Here is a 20757-nt window from a genome sequence, read left to right as displayed (position 1 = left end):
GTGGTTAGAGATCCCCTTCTTCTGTGTACTATGCTTCTGAGCTCATTCGGAGGGTCCGATGTAGCCAACTGTCTAGATATCCATGATGCTGTCACAAGACCTTTGCTACTGCTTACTTAGAGCTAGAGCTAACTTTTATTCAGTTGTATTATCATTTTTCAGATAGTCCCATGAAGACTCCATCAGGAACAGCAATTAACTCTCCGTTTAAATAGCATAACTGTGACCTTTCAGCTGGAGAGATTGAATGGAGCTTTTTGAAAAAAGTCTGAAGTGGCAAGTGTCTAATTTTCAGGTTTAGTGTTTGTAGTCCTGGGTCAGTAATTGACAAGTGATAAAAGTTGTTCGGTGGTGATCTTGTCAGTGGGTGACTTCTCAAGTGTTCTTAGTTTAAAAAAGAGGGAACTTCTTTGTTCATTTATGGACCTTATCACTGTAATCTGTTGGTATTAATGTCCACTGTTACTGATCTTTCCATTGATGAATCTGAGAAACGAGAGCAGTTGTGTGTTTGGACAAAAGCATGTAGAGGGACTTGTGAAAGTGATGCACTGGTATTTTAAACATCGCTGTGTATATTTAATTAATAAAGTACTAATTCATAAGATGGTTTTGTTTCTTTGTATATTTTGTTTAACTTTTGTTTTGATAGCCCACTCTTAGTACATGTGTTACTCATCTTTGCATGTTTAATGTATAATTAGTTTTAGCTGCTGATGAAGAACTGAGCCTTTAATTTCAAGGAATACACTATATTTCAAGCTGTTCCATTTTGACATAATTAGATAGATAGATTTCTGTCTTTATTTTGTCCTGTCTAGTCTTGTTTGTGAAGAACAATTTGAGAAGCCATAGGCCATTTACTTACTTACCTGTAGTAGCAAGTACTTACTGCTTCCCTGTCTCTCACCTTCTCTCATATAATGTCAGTATTGCTTGTCTTTGTTTATTGTATCACTTGTAGGGTTGTGAGAAATTCCAGAATAAACCTGAGTTTTAAATTGCTATCTTTGGAGTAGATTGGTGTTCAGTGTTGTATTCCCTGTATCGTCTTTAAATATTTAAATTGCAGACTCTCTGGCTGCCTCTTAAATTAGATCCTTCACTTAGTAGTTGTGACATTTCATAACCTTGCTCCTCATGCATTAAATATTCACCTGTTTAAGTGGCAGTGAAAATTTAAAATCCAAACCCATATATTAATCCAGCGAATGGAGAATGGAGAACAGCTTGCAGTGGAGAAAGAGGCTATTTTCACCTCAGTAGGACATATGCTAGAAGTCCATTGTATTTAAGCATTTCTAATATAGAATTTATCATTTAAAGCGAACCCTCTTTTGGGTCTTCAAGGGAATTTAGTCTTGTAGAACCAAAAAGATACTTGAACACTTCCTGAAGATAGCCCCTGCGTGGTTCTCTAAGGTGCGTATGAGGGCGCCTGTAGAAGACCTAAATCCATAGGAAAAAAAAAAAATCAGAATGGAGAAGGTTGCTGATAATTGTCAGATAAAAAATTTACTTTGCTAACTGATTTGAGTCTTCAGAGTGTGAGTCCTTATTCCACCATCAGCCTTCTTCCCACTTTGGTCTAAATACATTTTTTATTTATAATCTTTTGAGATGGAAGCAGAAGTGTTTCCAGGAAGGGAGGATGTTGATGACAGTAATATCCTTGATAGTGGAAGGGAAAGGAAGCTGTTTTAATTATAAGAAAGTAAATAAAGGGATAGGGGTGGAACCTTGAGGCTTAGTCTGGGAGGAAGGAGAAGGCAATTACCCTTTCTTACATCTTTACTTCCTGAAAGTGTGTGGAAATGGCATTGCTTACTCCTGAGATTAGAAAGTAACAAAAATTAATTTAAAAATTCTAATGATGATATGTAGTTTGTCTGGTTAATCTTAATTAGTGGCCACTTCTCTTTTCTTAGAAAAAGTTACTCTTAAAAAGATTAATGGAGCCGGGCGTGGTGGCTCATGCCTGTAATCCCAGCACTGTGGGAGGCCAAGGCGGGTGGGTCACCTGAGGTCAGGCTTTCGAGACCAGGCTGGCCAACATGGTGAGACCCTGTCTCTGTTAAAAATACAAAAGCCAGTGTGGTGGTACATGCCTGTAATCCCAGCTACTTGGAAGGCTGAGGCAGGAGAATCACTTGACCCAGGAGGCAGGGGTTAAAGTGAGCAGAGATCAGCCACTGCACTCCAGCTTGAGCAACAGAGTGAGACTCCATCTCAAAATAATAATAATACGAAGTGGAATAAAATAACTAATTTTAGCAACATCCTGTTTTCTGTCCGTGGCCAGTTTTTCTGTGTATGCCTTTAAGAAACAGCCAAGATTTATTTAATTTTTCCTAACTCTTAGAAAAAGTGAACTGAAAGGCTCATTTACCATAGTATTATGGAAGGAAAACTGGATAAGGAGACCAGGACACAGAACGAGAAAGATCAGAGTTTGACACCAGAATTCAACACTAGTTGTGTATAACCTTAGACATGTTATTTACCTTGTGTATGCTGGTGTCCCCAGCTACAAAATGCTAATATGTATGCTGCCTACCTCATGGAGTTGTTGTGAGGCACAGACAAAATAGGTAGTTTGTGAAAATGCCTTGTAAATGGTGAAGTCTCATAATCCCCTAAACGTAAGTTTAGCATTAAGCATTGTTACCAGCATAAGTTTATATATAATCTAATCACTCCTGTCCTGCCTGTGGTAGTGGAAAATGGTTCTTTGACAATGTTACTGAAAGAGACTGTTGTGAGAAGGTTTGTCTTGTAGACTTTTTAATGTGACTGGGAACTAAAGATGCAATATAAACTGAAGAGTGGACATTGGAAAAAAAAATCACGTAACTGACCTAGGTATGTTTTCAAAGCCTTTATATAAGCACTAAATATAAACCCATTTTCCTAAATGTATTTTAGGATGACTTTTAAGACACACCACCTACACTCATCTGAATTGTACAAAGCGGTGAATGTCACTGCATGAGTAAATTGTTCTGGAACACTGTAATGGACCCAGGTTTCTCTCTACTTTAATGGGCTGGGTATTTACCTAAATTTTCAGATACATGTAGAGGTAAATAATATTTATAATGTCACATAGGTTTTTAAATTCTGAAGCTTTTCATGTGGATTAGAAATTATTTATTCCTAATAGCCATATAAAGAAGGTAGAATTGTGGTAATAGGCTTGAAGAACTTAGTTCTAAGTTCACAGAACTGGTGATGAATTAAACCTAGTTTTGAGCCCAGGCACACTGATCAACCATTACCTTTAACCACATTTCCACTGCCTCCTGCGACACTTGATCTCATGCAGAGCCTGTCTCCTGCTGCTGCTTGCTTCATCAGTCGTTGGAAGTTAGCCTCCTTGGAGAATGTGTAGATGCCTGCCCTGGAGCCCATGGGACATGGCTCTTCATAATGGGAGTACTTTCGTCACATGATCTGGAACAGAGTAACAGCTGACTTGTTGAGTGCTCCCTCCTGTTGAAATAAAGCCATAGAATCCTAGATAGGGATGCAGGTCCCAACTGGTGGGGTTTCAGCTTTTCTGAATAATTGAGAATCTTACAACAGAAAAGAAATGAGATTTTCATTGATTCCTATTACTGAATGCATATATAATTCATTGGCCTTGTTTCATCAGTTTATGGCAGTCCCAAGATTTGATTCCATCTAAGTTATATCACTTGAAATTGGCCACTTGTTTTTCACGTACATTTGAGTTCCCCAATCTTCATTGTTCTTAAGTATTTAGGCATAGAGAGAAAAAAAGTACTATATGAATAGTTATGTATGTTCTCTCCACCACTATTCCAAATTCCTTGTTTCTGTAGGACAGGACAGTGCTAATATAACTTCCAAATACAGCCTTTGGAACAACAGGTATATTTTCACTTGTTGATGAGCAAACTGTTTGAATAAAGAGGAATATTAAATGTTAACACCATTGGGGCAGGGGTGTGAAAGTTAACAACGTCTTTATAAAGTAGTATAAAAATTGGCTTTTTTTTTTTCTTCCTGGAAAGCCAAGAAAAAGTGGCAGCAGAGCTGTGGGCACAGTTCAGATTAGGGGGGAAATGTTTGGTGTTTCATACCTAAAGTTATTTCAATATTAGTGTAAATTGGGAAAGTTTGTTTTTAACTGGATTAGAGGTGGGTGCCAATAATAAAATGAGCAGGCAGTAGTTATCACTATACCTCAGCAAATCAACCCCAGACCCATTGACCATTTTTAGGAATAATCTGGAGGATGAGGTATGCTGTGAAATATCTGTCCCTTGAAGTAAGCTAGTCCAGAATATTACAGCTAAACCAAAGGGAATGTGATCAGGAATAGTTCATGAGACTCAATGTTGGCAAAGATAGGTGATAGGTAGAGAGCCATCAATTACAATTGGGGCAGGAGATCTGGATGACTTGAACTGACCCTTAAGTGTTCTGGTTCAGTAAGCCGTTGTGGATCTGCATGATCAATGGGTTATTATTGGATGGGCTTTACTCCCCAAATATATTAGCATCTATCACATGTCAGGCATTCACTAGTCATTGAGGATACAGTGATGAGCAAGAACAATAAGGTTTCTTCCCTCATGGAGTTTACATGAGGAATGATGATTATAAACAAATACATGCCGACCTATTTTGTCTTTCATCCTTGTGGGATCTTGTATACCATATCTCAAAAGACATGAAACTTTTGAAAGTACTCTCAGTGGCAGGTAAAGTTAGTTATAGGGACTTCAGACCTTTTGAAAATCAAGGTTAAAAAGACCTGTGGATGAGAAGACAACAGACAAAGGATAATGAGGGCTTGTTCACACATTCAAATTTCTGGAAATTTGTGGACAATGATATGGACGATGATAAGGGTGAATTTTTTTAATAAATGTAGCACTACCACCCACACAGATAGGAGACGCTAGAAAACAAAAAATGTCTCCATGAATCTGGAATCTTTAAGCTTAGAATGATTGGGCTTAAATCCCTATTCTAGGGCAGATGTTCCCAACCCCTGGCCGTGGACTGGTACTGGTCCGTGGCCTGTTAGGAACCGGTCCACACAGCCAGAGGTGAGCAGCAGGTGAGCCGGCATTACTGCCCTAGCTCTACCTCCTGTCAGATTAGCTGCGGCACTGGATTCCCATCGGGGCACAAACCCTATTTTGAACTGCCCATGTGAGGGATCTAGATTGTGTGCTTTTTATGAGAAACTAATGCCTCCCCCACCACGGTCCATGGAAAAATTGTCTTCCACAAAACCAGTCCCTGGTACCAAAAAGGTTGGGGACCACTGCTCTAGGGGTTTGGCCCCGCAGAATACAACCTATTATCGTGAATAGTACTATGCTATATGCACCACTGGTCTGTTTAAAGAACTTTAAATTTTAGTGATTTAAAACTGGATTAAAGGTGGGTACAAGTGTTAAAATGAGCAGGCAGTCGTTATCATATCACTATACCTCAGCAAATTGATCCCAGACCCATTGACCATTTTTAGTAATAATCTGGAGGATGGAGTACATTGTGAAATTTCTGTCCCTCGCAATAGGCTAGTCCAGCATATTACAGATACTCCTCTCTCCACCCAGGGGAGAGGGAATGAGAATACTACTACCTATGTGTCTAGAATTTTCCCAGAAAAGAATAAAGCATTTAGCACGTACCTGACTTGCGTGAACTTCAGTGTTCTATGCTCTTTATGGGAAAGTTACGGAGGCAGTTTTTGAGTTTCTACAGGGAGGTGAGTGAGCGTGCATATACATTTAATTTTATTTTCTTTTTCCAGGTTTCCTATGCTCGCCCAAGTTCAGCTTCTATCAGAGATGCAAATTTGTATGTGAGCGGACTTCCAAAAACAATGACCCAGAAGGAGTTGGAACAGCTTTTTTCACAATATGGACGCATTATTACTTCTCGTATTCTTGTCGACCAGGTCACTGGTAAGTAGACAGCCACTCTGGACAGTCTTTCCCTGTCTCTGACTAGCAGATTGTGAAATATTCTGTCTTTCTATGTAGCAGCCTTGCCTCTAGAACATATCAAAAGTATATGTGGGCCAGAAAATGCAATTTTCTGCTGGAATTGTTCATAAATATGCATGGATAAAAATAGATTGTGGCGTATAGTGAGTGTGCTTGAGTCATTTCCACCCCGAAGGTGCAGGTTTGAAGCCTGTTTCATGGCTTGTAATAAATTTATAGATGCTATAATCTTCATTTCCAAGCCACTGTGTGATAAAAGCCCTCATCCCGCTTATAAAGTACTAATAAACAATCTTACTTTTGTCAAAAAGCGAAGTTTAATGCACTAGTATGCAGCTAGTTCTCCAAGGGAGGCTTACACTACATCCACACTGGTAATTGCTGTTCACGCTGTTTTCCAGGTTCATGCTGTGCTGTATGGGCATATGTAAGAGTATGAAATTTTGAATGTTAAAAATTTATTTTATTTCTGATACCACTGTTAACCCAACTGAAATGGGAAGACTAAAATGTTCATTAAAACTTTTGAATGTAAGGGAGCTGTTCTGCCAGATCTTTTAGTTAAAGCTAGCAATGTAGATTTGGTTATGGATTTTAAAAATAAAATACAGATATAGTTTTCTATTATAAAAGCAATACTTGGCCAGGCGCGGTGGCTCATGCCTGTAATCCCAGCACTTGGGGAGGCCGAGGCGGGCAGATCACCTGAGGTTGGGAGTTCAAGACCAGCTTAACCAACACGGAGAAACCCCATCTCTACTAAAAATACAAAATTAGCTGGGTGTGGTGGCCTTGCCTGTAATCCCAACTACTCGGGAGGCTGAGGCAGGAAAATCACTTGAACCCAGGAGGCGGAGGTCACGGTGAGCCGAGATCGTGCCATTGCACTCCAGCCTGGGCAACAAGAGTGACACTCCATCTCAAAAAATAAAAAAGTAAATAAATAAAAAGCCATACTTGTTCTTTAGGAAACAGTTAAAAAAAATAGAGAAACATCGTGAGGGGGAAGTATTAGCTGTAGTATCATAGACTGAAACAGACACATGAAGATTTGTGAGGTTGTTTTTGTTTTTTTAAGGTAGCTTTTCTCCTATTTGTTTGTTTGTTTCTCTCTCTCGACCCACATAATGATAATACCTTGGAGGCATGTTGTATATTACAATGTCTAATTTTTTAAAGAAATGACTTCAAAGAAAATCGAGCCAGATTTTTCATTAATCAAGTGAAGATCCATTTAGTTGATCTCAATGTAATCAGAGTAGCCCATATTACCTGCCTCTGTGCTGTTAATTGGCTTCATAGGAAGCACCACGTTTAGAGTTCTGAGTAGAGAGAGCTAGCACTATATGCATGCTGGGAGAATAGCCTAAAGATTTTGCTGTCATGAGAATATTTAGTCAAGTGAGAATATGTAAAATACAGCCTCCTTAAGTGTGTTAGTTAATTCGTAATACTCATACGTTGCCACCCTGTGTTATTATCACATAGACTAATAATGGTGTTAAATAGAAATCCAGGCCTAGAAATACAGATGAATTTGTTGAAAGCAACAAAAATGTATTTTATTTCATTCATGCTTTCTATTTCATTTGTTCTGAGATCTTGTGAATTGAGAGTAGGTTTCACCTGTGACACAAAGTGTGTCTCCTTTTACCTGATAGTCCATCACAGGTGGACCTAGCTTGTTTTAGTCAGTGGTTCTCAAGTATGTCCCACTCCTGCCATATCAGCAGTCTTCTGGAACCCTGCTAAAAATGCATTCTTGAGCTTCATTCAGAACCTACTGAATAAATCTCTGAGAGTGATCCACAGGTTGTTCTTATGTGTGCTGAAGTAGGACCACCACTGGTGTAGGTGACTCAAGTTGTGTAGAGGCTTTTTTGCTAATCTGATGCTTTTCTAATGGAACAGCTAAGTTCTAGGGGTTATTAATTCTTAATGGGCGCTAGTAGATAAGTGAAAAGATATATTTGCTATCATTTCACTATTTATTCTTCATACCTAAGGCTTTCAAAGTGAACTTACTCAATTTACCTGAAATGAAAAATGAAGCCCTGCAATTTTCTTAATCAGCCATCAGGTGGTAATAATGTGCAATGCATGCACTTTAAATAGAAAAGGTAAAGTGATAGGGGCTATCTTAGATATGCATATGTGGAAAAAATGCTTTATCTACATTAGAAAATTCTGAGTCATTGATCTTATGCAGTATTAATTTTAAAGCAAGTAGACCTTCATTTTTTTTTAAGTTCCTCCAAGCATGATGGTCCAGTGCTTTTTCTCTGCATACCTTTCTTAGTAATCCTGTTATTTTTTCTTCACTGACATACTCTGAATCATCTGTACTTTCTTGCTACTAGTCTAATCCGGTCCTGCTAGTACTCATTTACTTGCCAAAAAAAATTTCCCTGCCACTGCTTATCTCATGATGACCAGCTGTGGCCACCCCACTGGCCTGTTCACGCTAATTAAATGGAATGAGTTGGGTTTCCCTCTACAATTTTTCATAATCTGGAAAGGTTCTTGGCTATCCTTCTTTCCCATTTGTGTCTTTCACACTGGGGAGAATGTGGGGCAGGGAGTGATCTTCTGTAGTTAGGAGTGATGCTGCTGAGGTCAGAAAGCTTTGATGCTTTACTTGTAGAAATTTATTTATTTTTAAAATCTAGGTCTTTTTCTCCATATAATATTATTTCTGTAATAAAATACAGCTAGTTAGAAGCACAAGAGAGCTTCAGAGAACTGGAAGAGCCTCTCAGGCGTTTTTTTCCCTAAAGGACCTATATCCTGTGCAATATTATTAAGCTGAATATATTATTTAAAATTTCAACCGAAGTGTCTTTCTACCACAGTGTATGTATTTTTAGCATAGCTTTGTAGCATTTTTAGCAAATTCTTCTTTCTGTTCTCCTTGTTTCAAGGACAGGAGCTACTGTGTCCCTCATTTCTGAGCTGCTTGTCCAATAGCACAATTTGAAAAATGGAACTCCAGTATACTGTTGACATTAAAAGAATGTACGGGAGGGAGGTGGGAGAGAGAGAAAACATGGACATGCTTGTGCTTTCTTGTCTTAGCTTATTGGAATGCATGTGATAATGGGTACTCAGATTATATAAGTGACATGAATTTTTCTGAAAATGCAAAATTGTGATTCCAAACTGAATGGCTAGTAACTTAAGGGGAAAGTTTCCTCCTTGTGTGATTTTGTGGCAAATGTTATATGTAGGTGAAAACATGTTCTCGAGAAGGAAAAATTAATGTGTCCTTTCTTCTCTCCTTCCCTTCTCCTTCTGTTCCCTCTTTTCCAAATCTTTACTCAAATCTACCTTAGGCATATCAAGGGGTGTAGGGTTTATTCGATTTGACAAGCGAATTGAGGCAGAAGAAGCTATCAAAGGCCTAAATGGCCAGAAACCTCCCGGTGCCACGGAGCCAATCACTGTAAAGTTTGCTAATAATCCAAGCCAAAAAACCAATCAGGCCATCCTTTCCCAGCTGTACCAGTCTCCAAACAGAAGGTATCCAGGACCACTAGCTCAGCAGGCACAGCGTTTTAGGTAAGTCTGGTTTGGTTCTTGTGCCCACCTACTAAACTGAAAGAGAATACTCAGGTTTACTGTCCAGTACTTTTATTGACAGGATCTCTGGTTTGCTTTTGTCAGTGTTGCTGCTTTTATTATTAATTTTTCTTCTTCATGGGCACAGAGAGAATCTACTTGAGGAATAGTGTCTTTTGCTAATATTGGAAGGTAGGGACCAAAGGAAATAACCTACAGCAGTGATTCTTAACCAAGGGTGATTTTGCCTCCCAGGGAACATTTGGCAATGTCTGGAGGTATTCATGTTGGCATAACTTGTGTGGGGTGCTACTAGCATCTAATGGTAGAGGTCAGGGATGCTGCTAAGCTCCTACAATGTACAACATAGGCCCAACAACAAGAAGTTACCTGGCCTAAAGCATCAATAATGCTGTGGTTGAGAAATTCTAATCTGTAGATTTCCAGGGTCATCTTAATTGTTTTCAGGGCTTCAGATTTCCTCTTTTTTTTTTTTTTTTTTTTCTTAAAAGATTTTATTCTCGTGTCAGTTTTTAGGTCAAGCTGTTTCTGTTGCTTCACTTTATAATATGTGCACAGTTAAGGATATATAACCTATGTGACTACATTAAGTTTCTACGAATGAGTTCCTCTCTTCCTTTTTAAAATTGTTCACAAACAGGTTGGCAAACTTTCCCTGTAAAGTACCAGATAGTAAATATTTAACTTTATGGGTTATGGTCACTGTTGCATCTGTCTTGTTTTTTTGTTTTTGTTTTTGTTTTTTTCTTAACCTGTTAAAAATGTAAAAGCCATTCTTAGCTTATAGCCCATACACCAACAGGTGACAGGCAGTCTCCATTTGGCCTGTCGGTTGTAATTTACTGACCTCTCTATAGTCCATAGAATGACCATGGCTTTAGCCCAAAGAAGACACTCTATCTCATTGACAGGCATAAATATTCTAACTTTTTAAGTTTTATTCTGATCCCGGGATAACAAACCAGGAATCATTGAAAAAATCTCTAATCTGCGTGTGAGAAGAACAATGACTTTAAGAAGTTAAGCAGAGCAGAGAGTTTTTGGTTTCATAAGCAAGTCATGCAGTTTTTATTTTCCAGGACATTTTTAAATATCCTTTTTGGCCATATGGTATACTACACCCAGAATGCTATCTAACCCCACGCTGATTTTTAAAGATTATTTCCAAGTGCATATCAATTTTATTTAATTCCTGGGACGGAATAGTTAATTACCAAAAATAAAATCACAAATACAACCTAATAAGATCAGGGAGTTATGTTTTCTAGATTAAATCTATGCGTTTATTTTTTTTCATTGAAATATTTACAGTGCTGAAGAGAGTGGAGATAAAATCAGTCAAAGTAGCTCCTTTTAAAAAATACTAAATTATGTTGCTTGAGATATGAGAAGGAAATTTGTTATAAATGCCACATTAAATTTCAACTTAAGTTGGCCTTTACTGTGGGAGAAGAGGTGGTACTGTCAAAAGGCTACATCTGAACTCTGGGTTATTAGGTTGCCAGTGGATCGAGCCTTGTACTTCATGCTCTGCTGCGAGGAAAAGGCATTGGTTTAACATTTAAAAAGAAAAAAAAAAAAACTTTGCCACCTTTGACTTCCCATGGTTGTTGGTGATCAGTCTAGAGTGAGAGATGCGTGGGGCTGCTTGATGCTTGCCTTTGTGGAGAAAGAAGTCTCACACAGAAAGCCCTTTTTCAGCTCTGCACATAGGTTTCCTCTGTGACATCTTAAGTGAATAATATATGTGTAAATATACTTTTAAAAATGCAAATGTAGAACAAACAAGCCTGAAGGAATTTTACAGGTTATTTCGTAGGCAGCTTGTCCAGTTAATTTCAGAGCTCTTTGGGGCCTTGAAAATGATCTCGAGTTTAGATAGAGGAAAGTTCTTCAAAATATGTTGGTTGATTTTTAAACATTGTGAAGTTACAAAATGTTTGCTGTTAGTAGAAAGCTATATTAGTTATTTTTTTCCTGATTGAAGCAATAGTTTTGTTTAAAAGTTATTAAGAAACGTTCTTGAAATCAAGATTGAGTTCTTAGGAAGATTGAGCAGGAGGACTGAGAAGACAGGATTTGGGGAGTGCCTGATTATTGAAATGGCAAGGCTTGTAGGTGACTCAGGTGCTAGGTTGTTGATGGGTGTCAGCCCTTAGGTTTACCTAGCCTCCATCCCTGTAGGCTCTGTGCTTTTTATTTTTGGTTGGGTAAAGCTTTACAGGATGTTCTGATGGTCAAATTTAATTATCTTTTTCTGGCCCATTCTGTGTTTTTGTCTTTTAGTACCATATGTTATCATTAACTTGAAAATTCTTTCCTTGACTCCTATAGAAAGACATTTTGGAAAACGAGAATAAGAGATTGTCAGTTGTAAGGGAAACTTGGTCTCAGAAAATGGGAGAAATTCTTACTCTCTCTTCAGATTTTTAACTGTTGTCCCATTCACCCCTTTTCTCATTCCTCCCACGATCCCTGTCCAGATAATACAATATGAGTGAGTTAGTGTGCCCAGAGATAGTATTTGATCTAGATTTGGTGTGTTGGAAGAAATTAGAATTCAGGTTTAACCTGATGTTTGGTGCTTCTCTTTAATACAGTGTATTGAACTTGGCTGTCATCATCTTGATTTCCGCCCCACTCCCGCTTCTTCTTTCACCTCATAAAGACACTAGAATTAAGGGTTTGCTGCTTTTGTTGATATTTTGCTGTTTTCTATAGTTCGAGTCTAAACCATTGCATAGATATTTTGTCCCTGATATTTGTGTTTTATTGCTCTTGCCTTGAGTTTGTCACCTTTCAGCAGACATGTAGAAAATTTCTCACTGTATTTTTTATGTTGTAATAGTACCTTGGGAGTTGAGAGAGATTGAGGAATATAAGTTACATGTATTATAGTCAAGAATACTTTTAATAATCATAAAGTATGAGCCATATCTTTTAAGGTCAAAAAACTTAAAAATCCATGTAATAAGGGTTAAGTTTAAAGGTGGGTTTGTGAGGTTTATGGCTTAGTCAACCCGTATGAATTATTAGAGAATTATTGTAATATGAGCACTGCTGGTCTAATATGCTTGTTTAATTGACTGCAGCTTTCAAAATAGGACAAGCCTTATTTGTTTGGATGGATGGTGTAATTAAAGCCCCTTAAGTATATTCTTGGGACATGATATCAGAATTAAACTTTAGGCCAAATTTTTTCATGTTCTTTTCTTGTGGAGCGCTTTAATTTTATTGAATATGACCTAGTCTAATGGCCTGTGTGCCTGCTTCTATGAGCCTTTATGCAATTTTTAAAAAGCCTTTTAAATCAGCACTTGAGTTGCCTTTAAGGCATGTGCTGGTTGCATTATTACAGTTTCCTTTTGGAAGAAACTGGTATCAATCCCCTTGAATAATTTTCCCATTTCTTAGAGGACAGATGATACCATCTAATTGAATAAGGCAGTAAGAAGATGGTCTTGTTGTGGGTAATTTCCAAGAAGTTCCTGATTGGTGCTTTGGAGAGAGTTTCATAATCATTATTTGTGGGATTCCGAGTATGTTTTCTTACCCATCAATAACTTCATATTTTTATTTCTGACTTTAATTGGGTTCACATTTCACCTTACTTACATGTAGGCCTTCCCATAGTCCCTCAGCTAATTTTTTTATAAACTAGGCAGGTACTTTATTTTCTACTTACAAACACATAGCTTTAAAATAGGAATGATCTACCTGATACATGGTTCTGTTCAAAATTTTGACAAGTTATAATTGGAGCTGTGTTCCTGTTGATAGAAAAATGTTTGTACACATATCTCTCCTATGTGCCTTTTTCATAAACTACATATGTACATGGGCTTGTGCTATTCATTAAATTGTAAACCCTAATCAAACATAAAAAAGGATAAAGATGGACAAATATATTAAATATCTTGCTCATTACTATACTACTTGGCTTCATTTTCCATGTACCTAATATCTTAGTAAATATCTTTTAAAGCAAGATCCATAAAATCATTTCAGATTTCTCATCTGACTTCATGTGATGCATGTTGGATTATCTTGTGTCTAACCTCATAATGTAGCTTGTACTAAGAGTAGGAGAAATAATCGCCTCTCCCTTTTCTTATTTACTTGTATTTCCCTTACTGGTACCATTCTTTACTCTGATTTTTATTTGTAGTAATCTTTTTGTAAGTTACTTTTTCTTTAAATGAAGGTTATTTTAATTAAAGCAGGTCATCCAGACTAATCCTCCGTATCTGCTTACTGTGTTACTTGTAAAATGGATTTTGTTCAGGCTAAAGAGCAGGGGAGAGTGCCACTGGCCACCTCTCCCGTTCGATGATTGCTCAGCCTTCCACCAGGGAGGCAGGTGATACACAGGACTGAGAGGGTACTGGGTTCAGTGCATCTATTAAATATAAGTAAAAATATTTTATTTTAAATACATATTTATTTTATATTATATTTTATTTTAAATATATATTTAATGGATACTTTAATATTAACCTTCCATGATGTAGTACATTATCATCCACACCCCTCCCTGAGATAACTCTGGAGGCAGCTAGCTTGTTCTCCATTTAAAAATTGACTTCCATTTATAAATGATCATAAATAAAAGATGTCCTTGAGCAGTGGACAGACCCAGCAAAGACATATTTCTAGGGGCTTGTAGTAGTCCTTGTGTCCTAGTTGCTGCACCATTTTCTCTTACAACTGCCAGCGTTACAGTTTGCCAAGTGCTACTAGATTTGGAGTGAATGGTGTCCATGTGGAGCACCCGCTGCCTTTTCTGAGCTCCCATGGGAAACATGAATGTGTGGCACTGAGAAAGCTAGGAAACACTTCTGGGCCCAGCTGCATACTGGCAGGGGCGTTTCAGCAGTGCCTGGACCCTGTTTTCTAGGTTCTGTGCTTCTCCCTACACTCGTTGGTGATGGGAGGAAAAGAAATATTAGAGTAGATAACTTGGCTTAATTCCAAGGACCATTTTTTTTTCTAAAATGAGAGAGAAGTGAAGAAATCAGTGAAGATCATGGTATCATGTGAAACTTCACAGATAGGGTAAATAAGATGCCCTATCATAATTTGGAGGGTCCTCAGAGATCCTGTTATAAAAATTCCAGACTTCCTGTCTGGAAATGCCAGAGATGGAAGTGGGGGAGATGGAGGATGGAAAACGAAATGTTTCTCCCTCATTGCGTGTGCAGTCAGGCATCACATAACAACGTTTTAGTCAATCACATGTGTGACCATGGTCCCATAATATAGTAGACTGCAAAACATTCCTATTGCCTAGTGATATCATAGTCATCTCCTAACATTGTACAATGCATTACCTTTTTTGTGTTTAGATATGGTTAAATACACAATATTTAGCATTGTGTTAGAATTACCTACAGTATTGAGTACAATAACATGTTATACAGGTTTGTAGCCTACGAGCCATAGCCTATACCATATAGCTAGGCGTGTGGTAGGCTGTACCATCTATATTTGTATACGTACATTCTCTGATCGTACAACAACGAGATCACCCAGTGACACATTTTCAGAACATATCCCCATTGTTAAACGATGCCTGACTGTAATTCATTTCAGGGGCAAGTTTCGTTTCTACCCTGTTTGAAAATTCTGAAAACTCATTTAGGAAATTCTGTCTCTGGGCATGTGCTTGGTGTCCTGAGTGGGTGGTAGCAAAGCGTGACCTGTCCCTAGCTGGATGCAATTAATGGGCATAGATGGTGTAACTTTTGAGTGAGTTGATAAGGTGCCTCTGCATTCTGGCCCTCGAGCACTTTGGTTGGAGACCTCAATATGCTGTTCTGTTCTATAGGTACCATATGCCAAGTGCATTCTGTATTGATCATTCCAGCAATTTGATAAAATTGTGTTGTTACTTTATGATTGGTGATTGTAATAACGTGTTTGTCTTTATTGCTGGTATTGGTGACCCTTATTCTTGACTGTAAAGGCATAGCATCTTTGACTATATTCATCTCTGCAAAAAATAAAACCCCACATATATACTCTTTTTACTTATGTGCAAACAAGGTCATCCAACCAATCCTCTTAGTAGTTTTCATTCTGGACTAAGTTGACAATATTTTTGGTTACCTCATTGTCTTTTTTTGGTCATCACATATTTATTATAAACTGTCAGTGACCCTGGCTTGTGCTCAGTAGTGCAATGAGAGGGTGATAAGTCAAGGCACACACAGACATACACACACACACACACAAAGATCTTTTGTCATTGTGGTCTGTTCTGTTTCCTTACACTTTACATAAGCTCAGTTCCTTTCATCTTTACAAAACAAAATTTTCAATGGAGATTGAGGGCAGGGATGTGGGGAGACTATATTTTTCCCCATTCTGAAAGACCAGCTGAGATGCGTTTTGGCTTTTACAAAACTAAAAGGAGTTACTTTTGCATGTATACTTTAGCATGACTTGATGCCACAGGTTAGGCAATAAGGTTGAGACTTTTTTCAAACTTAGCTTTCACAGGTGTTAAAGAAAAACTTCTCCCCACCATCCCCAGTCCTGGAGGGACAACCCTGGGATGTCTTTGGAGAGTGTTGAACATTGTAGCAGTTGAGAGTGGTTGTGGGCTATGTATTGTATTAAGTTATGCCTACCTCCTCAAAACACGTAATTAATTGGTAAGCATTGTGGAAATTTTGGGATATTAGAGTGATGTTTTGAAACTGATAAAGAAGAATCAAATGCTGTAAAACTAATTTTTGATACAAGAAAAAGGTAGAAGGTTTTAAAGAGTAATGACACCCCCAACCCCACCCCTATTTACTTTCTTTAAACATTTTTAAGTGAGGCTCAGGTTGGCTTGTTTTGTTTCCTACCTGGCTTTTGAAAACTGAGTAGGACGACACTTTCTGTAGCGTAATTTGAATACAGCATCCAGATCAGGATCTGAACTCCTGGCTTTGTTGCACATAAGAGTGGTGGGTTTTTCTTTTTTCCTTCTCTAGACCTCAGCTGAGCACATTTCAGAAATGGGGAGGGTTAGCTCAGATTGTCTATAAGGTTTTTTTCTACCTGTAATTATACCTCCTTGATTCTAAGAGATGAAAGTCCTTCAAAGTTGGGAAATGAAAGGGAAACTTACGGAATTCTATAACCTGCAGAGTTTGAATATCAATGCCATAATTTACTAGCCCTGTGGTCTTGAGCAAGCCACTTAAACCCTGTGTGCCTTAGGTATCTGCAGGGACCAAAGGAGTTTTGAAAATCAAAAGTCGTATAAAGTACATGTAGCTGTACATTGATCACTTTGAACCTACCTAATGAGAACCCTAAAGTTAACTATCCCAGAGCTTTCGCACTTCCTCTCTGAAAGGTATCCTCAGATGACCGTTACTGTGTCCCATGTACTGACCCTTGTAGAGAGAAGCCGTTCACTGGAAGAACTGTCCTGTGGCAGTTGGTGCCCATTAGCTTAAGAATGTAAGAAGACCCAGCATTCTGAGACTTCACATATAATCAGGGTACAAATATCCCCTCGGAAGACGGCAGTAATGAGCCCAGCTTTCTTGAACATCAAGGGGAAAAATTAAAAACTGAAGTTTGCTAAATGTGTGTTTTGCAGGTTGGACAATCTGCTCAATATGGCTTATGGAGTAAAGAGGTAATGATAGAGGTTCATGATACTCATAATCCCTTTCCACAGTTGATTGGTTTCTTTGATTTTGGGAGTGCTATTCACACCCCTCATAAGTTTTTGTTGGGTTTTATTTTGCATGTGCAACCTAATGAAAAGCTGCTCTTGGAAGCACAATTGACTCAAGAAATTTTTATACCACTGGATGCCACCTGGTCTTAAAAACCCATCATTTATTTCGTATTGCATTATGACGTTATAGCATGTTTACATATGTGTTGATCCCTTCCCCTGCCAATCCTGCTTAATTCATGAAGCCAGTTCTAAATATATTTCTTTGCTATTGTGGATGATATTTAGTACGGTGAATAATGGTCATTTCATAACTTATTAATATCTCAGTAGTCTAGCATGTCACTGCAAAGCCACACACAGACCCTGGTCAAAACATCAAGTGGTTTATGTATTTGTTGGGGGAGGAGAATTACTAAAATTATTGGGGATGGAAAAGGTGTAAGTTCATTGCTATAACCAACCTCTGTTTTTATTTTTTGTGTGTATGTGTGTGTTTCCTATTCTGTTTAGTAGGTTTTCTCCAATGACCATTGACGGAATGACCAGTTTGGCTGGAATTAATATCCCTGGGCACCCTGGAACAGGGTGGTGTATATTTGTGTACAACCTGGCTCCTGATGCAGATGAGAGTATCCTGTGGCAAATGTTTGGGCCTTTTGGAGCTGTCACCAACGTGAAGGTCATCCGTGACTTTAACACCAATAAATGCAAAGGTTTTGGATTTGTGACTATGACAAACTATGATGAGGCTGCCATGGCAATAGCTAGCCTCAATGGATACCGTCTGGGAGACAGAGTACTGCAGGTCTCCTTTAAGACAAACAAAACGCACAAAGCCTAATGAGCTCTTGTCCTCAGTCCATTTATATATGAAAACTATACAACAAAGGCAAGTTAAGAGAAACTTTATACATTAGTAAATGTCTTTGTAAGTCAGTGTTGAGATGGGGATAAAACGACTACTTAGCATCCTAAGAAATATGTGAGATTTTTTATTGCTAGTATTTGAATTAAAACTTCTTAAATATCTTTTATGTTTGAATATGGACAAGAGGTACAGGGTTTTTACCTGTCACATTGCATTCTATTGCCTTCTTTGAAGAAGGTGGACCTTTTAAAGTGTTTCAGCTAAGGGAAGACATTTCTTTTCTTTTTACATAACTGCCTTGAACCTGTGAGTAAATATTGAGGCTTTGTGTTGTAATTCTTCAGTTGGTTGTGTCTTTTTTTCCCCCCTTTTTTTCCGTTTTCTGATTAGCTTTGTGTTTGGTTTACATTTAAAGCATTGCTGTTATGTCTGTTTAAGAAAAGTATTTTGAAGTTTACATTTTTATTTATGAAGTTTAAAACAGTATTTATTTTGTAATTATGATTTGGGTTGGGGAAGGGGGGGCTACATTATAAACGCTTATTGTAAGAATACTGGAGAACTTTTCGTAAAGCAGTACCTTGCCAAAGAGATAAGAGCCTCTTTGATGTGGGTTTAAAAAAAGCATCTATTTTTATAAAAAAGAAAATTTGGAGAAACTTTTTACTGGTCCTGGAACAAATATTTTGACTTGAATACTTTGAGAAATCTCTTCATATGACACCTAGTGAGCTTTTAAAATTTACCAGGAAATTTGCAGCGGTTGAAAAATTTAGAAAGATTTATGGTGTAGAAAATACTTTTGAGATCTTTGTATGAAAGGAGTAGAATCATTGGGGGAAACACTGCTGGTTTCATTTTTGTAATCACCAGTGGAGCGTCTGATCATCCTGGTTATTATGATAGGTGGCTCACATTGATTTGTGATTTTGAAACAAAAAAAATTTACAAAAGAATATATAAGAGCAGGCAAGAAATTTAAATTACCGAGAGATGGGGGAAAAATCTGTTCTTCCTAAAGAAATCCCTTCAGATAGAGCTCATGGTGTTTAGTGATGTACTTGCAGTATTGTTTGAAGAATTGTTTTGTCTTAAGGAAAAAAGACGTTGCACATGATTTGTACTGCAGCAAATCAGCAAAAGTGATCTGAGTTGGATATATTTGAAGGTATTTTGAAAGTTACGTTCAAGGCTAACACCTGAGCTTTGTGTAATGTAAATAAGACCTTGTGTTTATGAACCTTTCAGCTAATTTAATTTTTTTTCCCTTACATGCCAAGTGATGTTCAGGTTTTGAATGTTTTTGTATCAGTTTTTTCCTTTGTAAATGGCATTAACATTGTTACTTGAGGTCTTGCTTAATCACTTTTGTTGTCCTGAGGACTTGAATTTACAGTGCATCAGATTTGTTGCTAATTTCGTCTGTAGATAGTCTAGCTTCAGCTGTTTATGGTGATGCTACATTTTCGTTTATAAATATGTTTGTGGTATAAAAAAATGAGTATAACCATAGGTTTTGAACAAATTTCCTTACATTTTTCATACAAAAATCATAAATATCTGTATGCTATTGAAATTTAACTTTGTATGATGCTTAAACCACTATTTGGGGAAATAATAAAATAAGTCTTTACCATGTATGAAAGAAATTTTAAAAAATACAAAATATTTTCTGATTAGCATCTAGCTTATAATAAATTTTCAAAAAAGCTGAAGGCAAAAATGCCTTCATCAGGATGCACTGAGAACTATATAGTTACGTCCTGCTTTTTGTATAAACTGAGATGCTCACATGCTTCCCCTTAGAACAGGCAATGTGCTATGCATAACATAGTTGTACATTATCTTTGCGGTTGCTTTGAGTTTTATTTTTTATTATTTAAAATTGTAGTTATAAAATTTTTCAGTATAGTACAGTACATATACTGTGAGGCGCGTGCTAAAGTGAATAAGCGAGTTTTCATGCTGACCCACTCAATGCTATTCAGAAATCAATTGGCTTAGCACTTTCTCATATCCTTAGGTGCATTTAGATTGTCAGAGTTAACCTTCTGCGTTTAAAAAAAAAAAAAAACACTAAAAAATAAAATACATGTATATACTTAAAAAAAAATAAGGTTTCCCTCAAGGGAAAACAGCAGCTACATGCTTCTTTCCTATACTACTGTAGCAAACCAAGGCATTGATGAGAGGGCATGCAAATTGTGCTTCACTTTACAGTGTTTATCAGAGCACTTAATAAAATGTAAGGCTGGTATTTATTTGAAGTTGTACAGTATGACTTAATTCACATCTGTTGGAATAGAAAATATATTCTGTTGAGTATTTAAGAGGCTGTACATGTTTTCTTTTGTGTTTGGATTCTTTGTACTTTTTCATGTTCAGTACATCAATAAACAAAGTTGAAGGGAAAGAACAGTGTGGTGAGTAGGTCTTTATACACAATTCGGGCGCACCTGTGCTCAGTCTAATAAGCAGACTTGCCCTCTTGAGTTAAAAGAAGTTCCCTCAGAGTTTCAGTGGAAAGCAGTGTTACCTCTTAGAATTCCAAAAGGCAAGTTAATTGAAGTAGAACACGCAAAAAATTTTTGGACTGAATGACACCTTTTGATTAGTTTTCAAATATTACT

General features: G+C 37.5%; 1 protein-coding gene across 10 annotated transcripts in view; it reads left to right on the top strand.

Annotated features, from left to right (window-relative positions):
* The window catches only part of ELAVL2 (ELAV like RNA binding protein 2), a 134776-nt gene extending 114560 nt beyond the window's left edge, over positions 1-20216 (top strand). For 3 of the 10 annotated variants that reach the window (XM_073021682.1, XM_073021677.1, XM_073021683.1), the window contains 4 exons: positions 5798-5951; positions 9326-9551; positions 17173-17211; positions 17773-20216. In XM_073021682.1, the coding sequence (XP_072877783.1) occupies positions 5798-5951; positions 9326-9551; positions 17173-17211; positions 17773-18100 (747 nt within the window). In that variant the 3' untranslated portion in view covers positions 18101-20216. Of the gene's footprint in view, positions 1-5797; positions 5952-9325; positions 9552-17172; positions 17212-17769 lie in introns of all 10 variants that reach the window. The other 7 variants (XM_073021680.1, XM_073021676.1, XM_073021681.1 and 4 more) reach the window with 3 other exon arrangements.
* Positions 20217-20757: the final 541 nt, after the last annotated feature.

This window comes from Chlorocebus sabaeus, chromosome 12, assembly GCF_047675955.1.
Source record: "Chlorocebus sabaeus isolate Y175 chromosome 12, mChlSab1.0.hap1, whole genome shotgun sequence".
In the NCBI taxonomy this organism is placed as follows: Eukaryota; Metazoa; Chordata; class Mammalia; order Primates; family Cercopithecidae; genus Chlorocebus; species Chlorocebus sabaeus.
This window is presented reverse-complemented; position numbering and strand designations above follow the sequence as displayed.